Raw genomic sequence first — 14,803 nt, 5'->3', positions numbered from 1 at the left:
ATTAGGACCCTTAAAACAAAGGCCCCAGAGAGTTCTCTTGCCGTCTTCCAACATGTAGAAGCTGTCTAGCTAGAAGACAGCTGTTAACCAGGTAGTAGAACCTCACCAGACACCAAATTTTGCCTGCTTCTTCCCAATCTCCAGAACTGTAGAAATAAATCTCTGTTGTTTAAAAGCCACTCAGTCTATAGTATTCCTGTTATAGTAGCCCAAATTGGATAAGACCGTGCCTCTAGGCAATTTCCAAATACCATTTATAGGGAAAAAGTGAGAAACCATCTCCAACAATTAAAGAAACAACTTAATCTAGTTTTTCTTTCCTGATGAATAGAAAGGTAAATAAACTGTAAGATTCACAGAAAGTCTACTGAGCAATAGCCTTAAATACACACACACATACACAAACAATTCCAACAAAATCTATAGAGAAAAAAGTATGCAAATGATAAATGTAGAAGAAAACAAAATTTCCTAACAAGGTAAAAATCAGGAGCAGGAGTAAGTTAATTGAAAGATAAGAAAAACAAAAGAACTCATACTGGAAATTGCTTGGTGTTCCGATATCTGCCTTGGTTAATCTCTTCTTTTTAGCTTTTCCTTTTTTCTTTTCTTTGGTATGGGAGATGTTGTTGACCTGTGGACCATAAAATCTATTGGTTGTGATTTCCGGATTTTTTATATCAACTGTTGCCATGGGTAGATTAGGACCTGTAAAACAATATAAAAGGGATATAATTTAAGATAACAATTATTACATTCATAATTTGTAATTTAAATATCTTTCTCTGAAGTAGGACCGTTTCACTAATATAAATTATTTAAATTTTAAAGTTGCATGTTAATTTTTTATAAATAATGGATAAAGTACTACCGAAATTTCAAAAGCATATAATAAATTCTTAAGCACATAAGCATAGATGTTACTTCAAAGAGAATTTGTATTTTTATAACATTAAATCTCATGAAAAAAAAATTCTCAGTAAAATTTAAATTTAATTGGTCTAATCCCTTAAATTTTGATTATAATAGCCTCACACACACAACCCATTACTTGTGGCAAAGTGCTATATATGGCATAATAATAATAATAAAAATTAGAAAGAGCATACACTTTAAAAAAAAATCTGACAAAAAATCTAGTCTTACTTCTTTGTTTCAACTTTATTAGTCTATGAGGGGAAAAAAAGTACTTATACAATTATTACTATTATTATTTTCAAAATACCGTATGTAGGTCCAATAACGTTTTCTCTATCGGTATACATACACTTTGACTACTGGAAGTACAGGGCTCAAAACTGAGATGGAAAAATTCTCAAAACATTCATCTTCCACAATAATCAACAGTGAAACGATCTCTGACATCTTCAGATATTATCAACACACCTTTAGGAGTAACCTTAAATATAATATACAAAACCTGTTTTTTATAATTCACAAAAATATTCTTGGCTTTAAAAGCACGAGTCTAAATGAAATGTATTCAATTTAAAAATGCCTTATAAATTTAACTAAATGGCATCACCTGTTCCTTAGAGAGTCCATTTTAATATAGGGTTCTCTGACAAAACCTCTTATTAGACTAAATTCCTATGAGATAAGTACATTAATGACAACTTTCAAATGCTGTATAAAATGGAACCACTACGGCCCAGAGAAACAGTTAACATAGCAGGCCCAAGTCTGTCATCCTTAGAAAGGGCTGCTTGTAAGGTTAGCTCTGAGCTGGCATCTGGAAATGGGGATTCCAAGAGGGTTTTTATCATTCCCTGATAAGATGGGCCCATTGTGCCTCAACTATTTGTGCTAACAACGTGCTTATGCTAAACACCTGCTTTCCTTCTGGGAGTCTAGTACCTTGGTATGTGCTAGACATAGGAGGCCTTATGTGAGTAGCCCCTGATAAACTCTGGGCACTGAGTGCCTAGTGAGTTTCTCCTTTAGACATTTACCATGTGTTATAACAACATATCAAAGGAATTATGTGCATTCCCTTTGACTCCAGTGGGAGAAGACTATGGCAAAGTTATATGTAATTTCCCTCAGACCTAACCCCTTATGTCTCTCCCTTTGATTTTGTTTTATATCTTTCCACTGTCATAAATCTTTGCCATGAATACCCCAATACAATGGAATACAGAAATCCCAAGAAATTATAGGCTAAAGTAAAGTAGGTGATAAATAAATGTCAATTTGACTGTATTTCTTCAATTGCACTAAAACCTCAAATGTAGCCTATTAATTAAAGTTACCTGAAAGAACAATGTTTATCTAAATGGATAAATTATATATATCCCATGTTCTCTCTTTCAACTCTACTATTCAAGATGAAATAGAGCTAAAATAATTTACAAAAGCCATCTAACACCTTATCGGACGAGTAAACAATTTGGAAAGATTTGTATTTTTAGTATCACCAAAATTCAGCTCTTTTCTCTTCATAATCAAAGTCTACTTACATGTAAGCATCTAAAAGTTCTATTTGTATTTCATATAAAATTTTTTCATATAAATTTCTAAAGGAAGTTGCTCACATTGGCAAGAAATAAAGAAATTGTTATCTGAAAAAAATGGAACCTAGTGAATAATATGGGTAAGACCATTAAAACAAGCTGATTCAGTGTCAAGGAATAATAAAAATAACAGGATTGAAAATTAAAGGTTAGTTATGCAATACAGAAGGCTGATGAAATAGTAGATAAAGACTAGGATTTTCAAATTTGTTCACATATCAGATTTGTGTTTACTGCAGTTTCACAAAGTAAAGGACTTACTGAGAATACCCGGGATCCAAGTGTTAGAGGGTCAAATCTGTGTTATACTCAAAGGTTTATCTACTGATCTGTTTCTCCTTCTCATCCTTCCTTTTCTGCCTTCCCTCTTTTATTTATAACTTTAAAAATCAGTATTCAGCTACACCATCCATGGTAAGATGCCACAAATCACTACTTACTCTTTTCTTTATACTTAATATAATTTAAGGATTAACTTAGACTGATTTAGGAGTATCAGAATGAGACACTCTCCTTGTACCTTACCACCCCTCCTGAAATAGATGTTCAAAGAGCAACTATAAAGGAGCAACCAGATTCACCATAAAAAAAAAGAGAAAAAAACCAAACTATTAGTTTTTAGAAAAAAAAAAAAGAAAATATTCTGCTGCTTTAGGTTATATGAAAGTTATTATTATACCATGGATATTTTAAATGGTAATAGAGTTGGGTAAAGTGAAGAAGCTTAATAGTTTTCATTATCCAAATTAACAAATTCTTTCCTGGGAAATTTCATAAAATTAAGATTCTTATAAGCCTGATACATATCTCACTAAAGAAAGTAATTCAGCCACCTCTGAAAAAAGCTTAAGAATAAAGAAGACAGGAACAAAATACAAGGGGTATGTGGAATGAATAGCAAAGTTTAATTCATACTGTCGTCAGACTGGGTTTCCCCTCCTCCTTCTACCCCAAGAGGAAGTATGGATATACTGTTACTGCCAAGCAGTTTATAAAGCCTTTGAATTAGCTATTTAGTGTAATTACACATGATTTTTTTTAGTACTGGTTAAAACATTATTTAGTTAAGTTTATACAGGAAAATTCAAATTATAGAGACAAACAGAAAATTAGTATTAGCTACGTTAGCTGGGAAATTATAGAGAGTTTTTCCACACTTTTCATCTTATAGATGAAAACTAAGGATGAGAAGTGTCAGGTGACCTATCTAAAGTCACAGAATTAGGGACAAAAAGCAAAGGTGAACTCTGCTTTCTTGATTCCTAATCCATTAACTACTACTGTACTTTTACACTAATGTCAAACCACAAGGTGACTGATAATGCTAACTTTACCAATGTTGTCATATATTATTTCCTTACCAATTAGTTCTCTCAATTTATATAGTTTAACTGTTTATCATTCAATAAATATTTACTAGTAACTTTTAAAATTTAGGAAAAAAAATTCCTACATAATCATGAGATTAGGTACTTGGTTATCTCTGTTGATAATAGTCATTTACTTTAGAGTTTGAAGGTGTTTGGAAATTAGTTTAAAATGATGTTGTAAAGCCCAATTAAATATTTGTTTCCAAAAGTGACAACTGGTGTAAGGTACAGTCATTTTTAAATGAAGTTTATCGAAGATCTGCTAATGGAGATACGCCTAAATCACTTCTAGTAAAAATTAAGTATTCCATTTATAAAATTATACTCATCCTAAGAACATACACTAAGGGGATTGTTTCCCTTCTTTAAAAAAAAAAAAAAACTAGTCAAATGACAAATTACCATTTTCTGATTAAAGACAACTGTCACAGAAAAGGCTTTTTAATATTCTCACTGAACAGCATTTCTAGTTAATTTTAAAACTAAAAGAACAAACTAAAGTCTTCCCCTTAATTACATAAAAAGCAGAGAACTCTCACCAAGGTAAAATAGTTGAGAAACAGGTGGCCCAGAGGCCTCTGATGTCAAGCAGTCATGAAGCTGAGAACAAATCATTGGAAAGCGTCTAAGCTAAAAGGTGAGACTGACCAATAAAGAAAAAAGAAAGATGTATGGATTAGGAGTTAGTGAGGAAGACACTGAATTGCATTTCAGGAATATATGCTACTTCTACATAAAGTGTCTTTTCAATAGTTACAATTTGAAAATGTCTACTAAACTGATAATCCATATGGGGATTTAAGACAAAGCACCTGCAGGGACACAGCAAGGTGGATAAGGTGTCCAGTGCACCTGGTAGTAGTGTACCAAATGCAAAAAAAGTAATATGCTGCCTTCAAAACAGTGGTCTCCACATAGTGGGGAGTGACTGCACTGCAGGAAAAAAATATTAAAACTTCTTTTAATAATTATTTTATCCCTTACTGTGTATGCAATATGTTAATACATATTATATGTATATTTTATAAGAAAATATACAAATTCTGGCAATACATGCCATATATTTTTGCCTTTTCATGATACCTTTTAAACTCTCATTTAATGAAAAGACGTTTGGGATCACTGCACCAAAAGGGTTAAACTAAAGAACTAAATATTTAAAACCAAGAGCTATCACAGAGAAAGAAACTCTTATTATGAGTACCTCTCCTACCAGGAATAATAAAATTGCAAGACACCACTGTCACATAAAGAATATTCAAATTCATGGGGTGCCTGCGTGGCTCAGTCAATTAAGTGTTAGACTCTTGGTCTAAGCTCAGGTCATAATCTCAGTACAGAAACTACTTGTCCCTCTTTCTCCCCCTCTGCTCTCTGCTCCTCCTCCCACTCAGAGCTCTCTCTTAAATAAATACATAAACAAATAAATAAAATCTTAAAAAACAAACAAAAAAAGAATATCCAAATTCCTTGTATTCATGGATTAGGTACCTCTTCAGAAATACATTTTATATGTACTGAAAGGATTAAAATTTTGAAAACTCCATAAAACACTTATATTGTTAACTTTATTATCGCTTCTTGGCCTTTTGGCTAAGATCAAGTGTAGTATCTGTTCTTATCAGTTTAATATACTGTTAACTTTAATTGCAACATCTATACTTTAATATCTCAGGTTACTTTTCCCAAAGATGCCACTTCCAGGAAGCCTTCCCCACTGGTACTCAACACATGCTTCAAGAATGCAGAATAATAAATTCAAAATGATTAAAATATTGAGCATGCAACAGGGAGAAAATTCTAACACTGCTGTAAGATTTCACAAATGAATGACTTCTGAGTCAGCTGCTTCTGCTTCCTCTGCCTCTACCACGTTAACAGTGGCGTTACTTAAGGCATGTAATTTACCCTGTCTAGGTCTCAGTTTCTCCTTCAAAATCTTATGGACGTAGCATAGTGATAAAGGGGCCGGGCTGTGGAGTTAAGACTGCTTGAGACTGAATTCTTCTGTACCACTTACTAGATTTGTGACCCTGAGCAAGATACTCATTTGTGTCCCTGTTTGGTCTTCTATAAAACGGGGATAATAGCAGCCACTTCATAAGACTCCTGGAGAGTGCCTGGCTGGTAGTAAATGATCATTAAATAGTAGCTGCTGTAATTATTGTTGTTATTGTCTTCATCATGATAGCTAGGTTTTAGTAAGTGCTATGCTAAGTACTTTGATTACTTCATTTAATCTCCACAGCATTTCTATAAAATAAGTATTAAAATTTCCACTTAAAAGATAAAGCCAAAGTATACATTACTTGGCAGAGGGTAAGCCTTACTGAACGTGATTTTTTTTTTTTAATTATAATAAGGTAAATAATCCAAAATTGACTACAGCAGTATTTGATTCATGTTTTTGTATCAGGAAAAAAATTTAAGGACAAATCAGAAAGCAATATATCTGTTTAAAAGATACAAACCCTAACAATCCTCAACAGCTATCATATATTATTTGTGTCCCAGAATAAGCTATCTAAATTCTGATGAGAGGATGTGAGATGCTTTAAAAAAAAAAAAAAAAAAAAGCCATACCCTCCATTATAACGAAGGTTCCTGGAGCAATAGTTCCATACCTCCACAGGGTCAGCCACCCAATTTCAATGTGATGCAATCTCTGCATCCTCTGTCCCCATAGAAAATATATACACTTAAGAATTTAGTACACTATATTTCAAGGAGTGTTTACAGAGTCCAAGATGTGAATCTCTGCCCTAATGATCTGGGGCTTTGTCCTTTTTATTTTGGAATTCCACTTCATTTTGGAATATATATACTTTTCTGGTATACTTTTTTTTTTTTTTTAAAGAATTCTCAATACTTCAAGTGCTCATCATAAAATTAAAAAGGATAATATAAAGCTACTATTAGTTCTATGCACTCCATTAAAGTCAGTGCTCATTCTCACAGGGACTAGTTTCGTATTACCAGTGTGAAATAGTATTTGGAAATAAGAAACATAAATCTTAAAGAAAGAAACGAACAAGTATGCTACACAAAATTTGCTATCTTTAAAGAAGATATTAAGTCAAGATCATACAGTTTATAAACTTGTCAATATAGAATGAAGATATAAGTAATAGTGATCTTCACCCTACATAGTCCTCCTTCATCCTATAAAAAAGCCAAAAAATAGTACATTTCTAAGATTCATCTTTGTTATTTTAAAATGACACAATAAACTACAGTATTTGATCACAGATATTAAATATTTAAGTATTAATGTATGATACATGTTTCTAAAGGATTAAACAACAACCTAAAATCTTCTAGATCAATAATTTGTATCAAAGAGCTTACCATTTGGGGGGTCTCGTCTTTTCTCTGTTAGAAAATAAATCAAAATAATATTATCAGACATATGCAATACAAAAATCAACATAAAGAATTAATCTACCCAAACTCTGTCTTATTCTTAAGTCAATGTATAAGTGGCTAAAAAAGGTTTCTCTAAGGAAGTGACATCTGAATAAAATAAGGAACAACGTATTTAAAGGCCTAAGGAGGGAACAGCATGAAGGAACATCATGAAGCTTGGACCAGAGTGAGCCAACAGAAGAGTAAAAGGAGGCAGTCAGAAGGAGACCCAGGGACTGGATCATGTAGGGTCCCACAGGCCATGGTAAGGAATACAGATTGTATTCTATATATGATAGGAAGCTCTTATAGGGTTTAATAGGGCCAACATAATCTAATGTTTTTAAAAGATAACTTAGGCTACTATGTGGAAAAGAAATCTGAGTGGCAGCAGGGAGACTAGTGAGGAAGTTATGGTAGTCCAGATGACAGATAAAGGGGGCTTCGATTAGAGGGGTAGCAGAGGTGAAGAGAATTAGATCCACGATATGTTTCTGAAGAGACAACAGGCTCACTGATAGGATTTATAAGAGACCATGGTGAGCCAGAGTGGAGCCTTTTACCAAGTTGGGGAATACACGGGGAAGAGTAGGAATGGGTCTAACTGGGGTCAGGGAACATAGATCAGATGTTCTGCTCAGACAAGTTAAGTTTAAGGTTATCCTGATGCTCAGTTGAAGTAAACAAGTTTGAAGGTTGGGGGAAAGGTCAACAATGAGGACAAAACTTTGGGAGGCATCAGTGTATGGAGAGTTTTCAAAGCTACGGGGACACAATGAAAGCACAAGAGTAATGAAAATACTCAGAAACATTTGATCACTAAAGCAGACCAAAAATAACAAAAAGCTATAGCAGATCAGAAAGGAGTAAAACCAGGAGAACTATCAATCCTTTGTACTCAGACTCTTACATATGAAGTTTGGTATCATTTTAGCTTTAAGAAATTCAAAAGTGGTTGAAGAATTTTAAACAAATGTAATTTCCAGAAAGATTTTCTAATACAAAATTAACCCAAATTATAAGAGAAATACCCATAAATAATGATATAATTATCAGTTTACAGACAGCCATAAACTAAAATTAATAGGATTTAACTGGGGAATAAGTTAAAAAATCCTGGCAATAGGAAATAATCAATTTATTACTCCATCTGGTGGTCTGATGAAATAACTTTCTGAAACACTGGACATAAGCAAGTCCCATCTATGTCAATGAATGTCAATCTCCCATTTCCCAGGTGATGTTATCTCTGCAACCAGAGAGGAAATACTTTAACTGATAACACAGATATGGAAATACACTGACATAAATATAAAGTTCAGAGGATAAGTTCTAAAAAGTAATTTACAAATAAGATGCCAACCTGGCTTGAGAGCCATTCACATTAAAAAAAGGGAGGGTTTGGTTGAACAAGGAAGAATGGGAGCTGCTGGTATGAGGTATCTGCTAGAAATATTTGCAGAACAGTGATTTAATCATATCAAGAGGTATTTTAGTACCAACTAGTAAAACTACTTGTGGAGTACTGTGTTCAATATGACTACTGTATTTGAAGCTGGATCATTTCTTCAAATCTGGACCTTCTGAAGAAGACATAAAAATATACAGTGGCTTCAGAGTACAGTATTTGGGATGATGCATCTATAAAGTACATCATGAGAGGAGTAAGAAACTGAAACAGGTTAAGGTAAAGAAGTAAAGGCATGAGAACATGATAGATGGCTTCCAATATTAAATGGCTACTGGGAGGAAAAGAAAATAGACTAATTTTTTATTGCTCCAAAAGTCAGACTCCATGCATCTAAGTTAAAGAGAGGTGAGGCTGGAGTTTGAATTAGCAGAAGTAGAATAGATCCCTACCCAGGAATCTATCAGCTGCCTCCCTAAGATGACCTTTCTGCTTCTGAAACACCATGCTTAAAAGTTTAGGAACTACATAAAGCAAAATTCCTATAGCTGAAAGATGCCTTTAGGGACCTTCCTATTTCAAAGTCAATTAGTCTATATTTTAAGAAATATTTTTTACTTGTTTGATTTGGAAATGTCACATATATTGACTATAAGGAGCCCCTGGCCTAGCACCTGATTATGTCACAGAACCATAAACTATTCTTTATCTTTAAATCCTTTCCTGCAAGAAATCAAGTAGTAAATGTCCTCATTCCTAAAAAGTAGTAAGAAAAAATAGGTCCCTAATAATTCTATTTATTCATTGCAGTTAAGGTATAATAAGAAGGCAACATCTATTGTTGTTGTGAGGCAACAACTTAGTTCATTTTATTTTCACTTCATTTTATTTCATTTCATTTTACCTCACCTCCCTCTTGAAAACCATTAAAATAACAGTAAAGATGTACAAAATGGAATACATGATTTTACATTCCTGTTTTCTGGATCCAATGTCTTATTTTTTCAAGGCTTAGTCCCTCTTAGTGGTAAAGCACAACCTGGAATACACTGATCTTCAAAACTAGGCTAACATGTACCCCCAGATGTATAGAAAAACTTCCCAAGGATTATACAGCCTGGCTAGTTTGAAGGCGAACGATTTGGTGATCACAACTCACACATGCTCTTTCTCTGAAAACTGATCTTCTTAAGATGATGGTTTTAGAGAGGTTCACCTTTCCTAATCACCCTTCTCCCACTTGACAACAGAAAGGCCTAGTATACTGTTGTCAAGTATTTCTATATCAATAAATTTAAAATTGTATACTAGACTAGAGCATTCTCTAATTATTTTATGTGTATTATAGTCTCATACATTAAGTTTTTTATGGATTTATGATAGACAACATTAGAGACAAAATAGAGACAAAACAATGCTTACAAATTTTGTTTGCAACTTTGCTTGTTCGCTTCTAGGCTTGCCTAAAAAGTCTTTGTCACAAAGTATTAAATATGCTAAGAATGTAAGTTAAGAACAAAGCCATAAAAATGCAAGTTTTAGAGTCAGTATATATGGCATGTTATCAACAAGACAGATTATCAGAATGAATTCTTCAGTAAATCTGAAAAAAAAAATAGTTCTTAATAAAAATAGTTCTTAAATAAGTCCTAATGAATTTTTTTTTTTTTTTGGTAAGGGGCCAGAGAATAAATATTTTAGGCTTTGTGTACCATACAGTCTTTGTTGTAACCACCCAACTGTTGTTCTGGCAACAGACAAAATGTAAACCAATGAGTGTAGGTTTGTCTCACTAAAACTTTATTTATAAAAACAGGTGTGGGCCCGTTCTGTCCCATGAGCCAGCTCCTGTTTAAAAAAAAAAAGAAAAAAGTTTACCAGATTTCCTTTGTCTCCGGCCCAACAAGTCTGTAACTGCTTTCCGGAATTTTTTTGCTTCTTCTTCATTGGCAAAATTAAGAGCAACTTGACAAGTCTGAAATATTTTTATTTAAAAAGGTAAACAACAGAAAACATGAATCTAGCTTTAATGAAAAAAATCGATAACAAAGTACATTTCTGAAGAAGGAAAGCTAAGTTTACTAGCAGACAAGAGCTTAGTTTAAGCTTAGTTTTAATTTTATCTGAATAACTGAAGAATACTGAAAGCATGGAGAAGGCAAAGTAAAAGACTACTAATAGATAAGTTGCCTCTCATAACGCACATTCAAATATTAAATGGAATACTCCATCTTCAACAATGACAACAAAAATAGCAAATTGAATGTGATCTTTCAATAGAACTCTACAAAATAATACGGATTTTAGAATAGCAAACACTGGAAAAGTTGGTCAAATGCAGGTCAGCTCTATCTTTACTAGGTTATGTTTTTATTTTACAGCTCAACTGTAGGTATTATTTATATTATAACCTTAATTCAGATAAAGTATTAAAAATATGAAAAGACTGACATTGATAATGGCATTTTATGCACACTTTTATATGTGTAGATATATTCATATTTTATTAAGAAAAATGTGAAAAATAACAGCTAGAGAAGAAAAATTTTTGAAACTATATATCATCTAACCTTTTTTCCTCACTATATAAAATTTAGGAAATAAAAATACAAAAATAAAGAAAATTAAAATCACCTATAACCTAGTCACTCAGACAATCTCTGTCAGCATATGGTATGGAAATCCTTCTAACATCTTCCTCGAGTATATGCAATAAATTTCTTCATATTCTATTCTCCCCCTACACGCATTTATTGTATTTTAGCACTCTCCTAGGCCACAAACTATTCTTTCACAAAATAATTTGAATGGCAATATAACATCAATATTTAAAACATACCATGGATTAGTGGGCAATTAAGACTTCATTTTTATACATAAGAACACTAAATCCCAGAAAGATAAAGCTCTCTGTCCAAAGACAAAGATGATGAAAAAACAAATTTCTTTTCTACACAGCAAAATTATATTTATGGTACTCTTTGGAAACTTTTTTTTTCTTTTTTTTTTTTGGCCCTTTAAAGTCTAAGCCATTTCTTCCTATTCAGCTTTTTTTTTTTAAAAGATTTTATTTATTTATTTGACAGAGAAAGAGAGACAGTGAGAGAGAACACAAAGCAGAGGGAGTGAGAGAGGGAGAAAAGGCTTCCCGCAGGGAGCTCAATGCGGGGCTCGATCCCAGGATTCCAGGATCATGATCTGAGCAGAAGCCAGATGCTTAACTGACTGAGCCACCCAGGTGCCCCTATGAAGAACCTTTTAAAGGTAAAATAATTATTTTTACTTTATATAGTGTTTACATGGAAAGCTCATAAATGCTTTCCACAAACAAGTATTAAAACAATTATGGGATCGAGCTCCACATCGGGCTCCCTGCTCAGTAAGAGGCCTGTTCTCCCTCTCCTGCTCTCCCTACCTGTGTTTCCTCTCTCACTGTCTCTCTCTCTCTCTGTCAAATAAATAAGTAAAATCTTAAACAAAACAAAAGCTAGATGAACAAACAAAAAAAATTACATTAAACAGGGCAATAAAAAATAATATGACTTACATCTCCAGCAAAGGTATGAAAATATCCTCTAGGACTATTATATACAAAGTTATTGTATAGCTCTTGTTCCCACAATAGTTTCCCATCCTAGAAAAAGGTTAAAATAAGAGTTACCAAAAAGATAATCTCCAGGAATAAAACAAGATAGATGACTCATATTCAGGGAATTGTTTACATTAACAATAGGTTATACAGGCACAGAAAACACACACACACACACACACGTATAAAACATAAATAACATATAATTTAATCAGTAATTTCTTAACAAAAGAGTAAATTCTGGATTTTTCTTTCAAAAAACTACATATCAAATGAGTTTAAGTCAGTATGCTAAGACACTATCTCATTAGCCTTGTATTCCCAAATAGTTACTCAGTCAAATATTAACCTAGAACAATTACTAGATCATCAATGTTAGACAGAAGGACTAGAATACTGTTGTACATGCACTGATTATCAATGCATAGTTCCATCAGTAATAGACTGTGTGCCATCAAATATTATAGGAACATTTCATGCTCTTTTCCTCAATTTTGTAAATGCTGAGAGGGTCAAATATAGCCTCTCTGTACTATTCATTAACAATTTTTGAATTCCTAACTTTTACATAGTGGCCCTCTAATTAAATACTGGTAAGAGTAGTTAGTGTCAATCATGTGCAAAAAGAGACTGATAATTAAAGTGCACCAAGGTTAAAGTATGGTTGAGAGAACCATAGATGACTGGATTTTCTTATCTGTGGCTACAGTAGAAGAAATATAATTAACCTACTACCAAAGGTGGCTAAGTGAAAGTATTCAGCAATGGTTATCTAAAATTAGAAGTAAATGGTTAGAGAAATTTAAGTATTGTCCTATTTCAAAAGCAAGGTTCTACCTAGACCATGACTTTAAAATATTTAGAAAACACTATATACACATACAATGCAATTCCTTTCTTAGTGAAGCTTTATTGCACTTGATTTCTGAATAGTGCTTCTCACTGGTGATGAGAAATATGTTAAAAAAAAAAAACAACAAACTAAAAACTAAACAGTTTCTTTCAAACTCTGAATGTGTTCCCTATCCCCCAGAATCAGTGCCACAGTAAGCCACTGCTCATGGGAGTATGCCACATCTTGTGGTATGGAGAAGTAAATGTTAAGTAGCACAAAGCTACAAAGCACAGTAACTTAAATCTTATTTAATCTCAGGGAAACACTTTGCAATAGGCCCAAATGGTTCTCCCATTTTACAAATAAATAAACCAAGGCCCAGAGAAGTAAAACAGTTTAATTACAATCTATCTATCTTAAGTATCATCCAGGAGAGTTCAAAAACATTTTTTTGGTAATTATTCCATTATACTTATTGCCACATACAAATATTACAGAAGCCTACATATAGAAAAGGTGTTTTTTTTTTTTTTTTAAATTTATTTATTTGTTAGAGAGAGAAAGAGGCAGGCAGAGGGAGAAGCAGGCTCCCTGCTGAGCAAGGAGCCCAACGCGGGATTTGATCCCAGGAAACTGGGATCATGACCTGAGCCAAAGGCAGACGCTTTACTGACTGAGCCACCCGGGGGTCCCCTATAAAAAAGGTTTCAAAAGATAAATGGAGATTCATCTCTGCACAAAGGTAATTACTTCTACAGTAACTGTAAGAGGGTGAATACCTGAGAATGGGCATCCAATCTAGAACAATGTGGATTTGTGTTTGAATGTGTGAGGTACAAAGCTGTGAAAATCTGAACATTGTTACTGTTGTCTCAACATAGGTATAAGTTGCAAATACATTATTATAGGTAGTGTATCGTGCTTTAAACCTAGACTGAAGTAATTAACAGTATATACTAAACTAAAATATACTTTTATAGTTCCCTGAAAGGATTATATATGCTTGGAATAAAGGAGCACCAGTAGAAAAAGAGAGAATACAGAGAAAGCCCAAGATGTAAAGATATTAAAACAAAAAAAACAAAACAAAAAAACAGAAAAATCCTTTAATGTGTAGTGGCTGTAGAAAGATAAAACAGGGAACTCTTCATGTTCTGGCTTACAACCTATTCCTGTTTGGTTGCAATGCCCATGCTTCATTTTCTAAAAGCAAGCCTCACTCTTCAAATATTAAGTATAATTTAAAAAAATATACACAAGATGAACAAAAATTATATATTTAACAATATATTTAAATATAAAAATAATTATAACTGAGGTTAAAAAACCTATTTACCTACAGTTTAAAGTGGAAATAAAACTCACCTTAATATCAAATATTCTTAAAAAATAAGATCTCTGTGGATTGTCCTTAACAAGACAAGCGACACCGCTGCACTTCTTTGACCACATACAGTTACGATCTGCTGCATATAGCTGTACCACTGCTGAAGACATAGTCTGGAAAATATAAAATGTATAGCCATTAGGTTCAAAATAACATTCAGATGACCACAGCACCTCTGACATCTTCACTGAAATTTCTTAAGAGACATCCAACCAGGGCGGCTCAGTGGGTTAAGCCGCTGCCTTCGGCTCAGGTCATGATCTCAGGGTCCTGGGATCGAGTCCTGCATCAGGCTC

General features: G+C 33.3%; 1 protein-coding gene and 1 pseudogene across 1 annotated transcript in view; one reads left to right on the top strand and one right to left on the bottom strand.

The window, feature by feature from the left end:
- WASL (WASP like actin nucleation promoting factor) overlaps positions 1-14,803 on the bottom strand; it is a 73,741-nt gene that overhangs the window by 16,235 nt on the left and 42,703 nt on the right. The window contains exons 2-6 of the mRNA XM_059396483.1: positions 14,486-14,620; positions 12,244-12,330; positions 10,575-10,671; positions 7,232-7,255; positions 540-708 (exon numbers count right to left, since the gene is read on the bottom strand). Coding sequence (XP_059252466.1) covers positions 540-708; positions 7,232-7,255; positions 10,575-10,671; positions 12,244-12,330; positions 14,486-14,620 — 512 coding nt within the window. The remainder of the gene's footprint in view (positions 1-539; positions 709-7,231; positions 7,256-10,574; positions 10,672-12,243; positions 12,331-14,485; positions 14,621-14,803) is intronic.
- Positions 5,457-5,568, top strand: LOC132016924 (U2 spliceosomal RNA; annotated as a pseudogene).

The sequence above is a fragment of the Mustela nigripes genome, chromosome 4 (assembly GCF_022355385.1).
Source record: "Mustela nigripes isolate SB6536 chromosome 4, MUSNIG.SB6536, whole genome shotgun sequence".
Taxonomy (NCBI): domain Eukaryota; kingdom Metazoa; phylum Chordata; class Mammalia; order Carnivora; family Mustelidae; genus Mustela; species Mustela nigripes.
The sequence above is the reverse complement of the archived record's forward strand: the minus strand, read 5'-3'. Positions and strand labels throughout refer to the sequence as shown.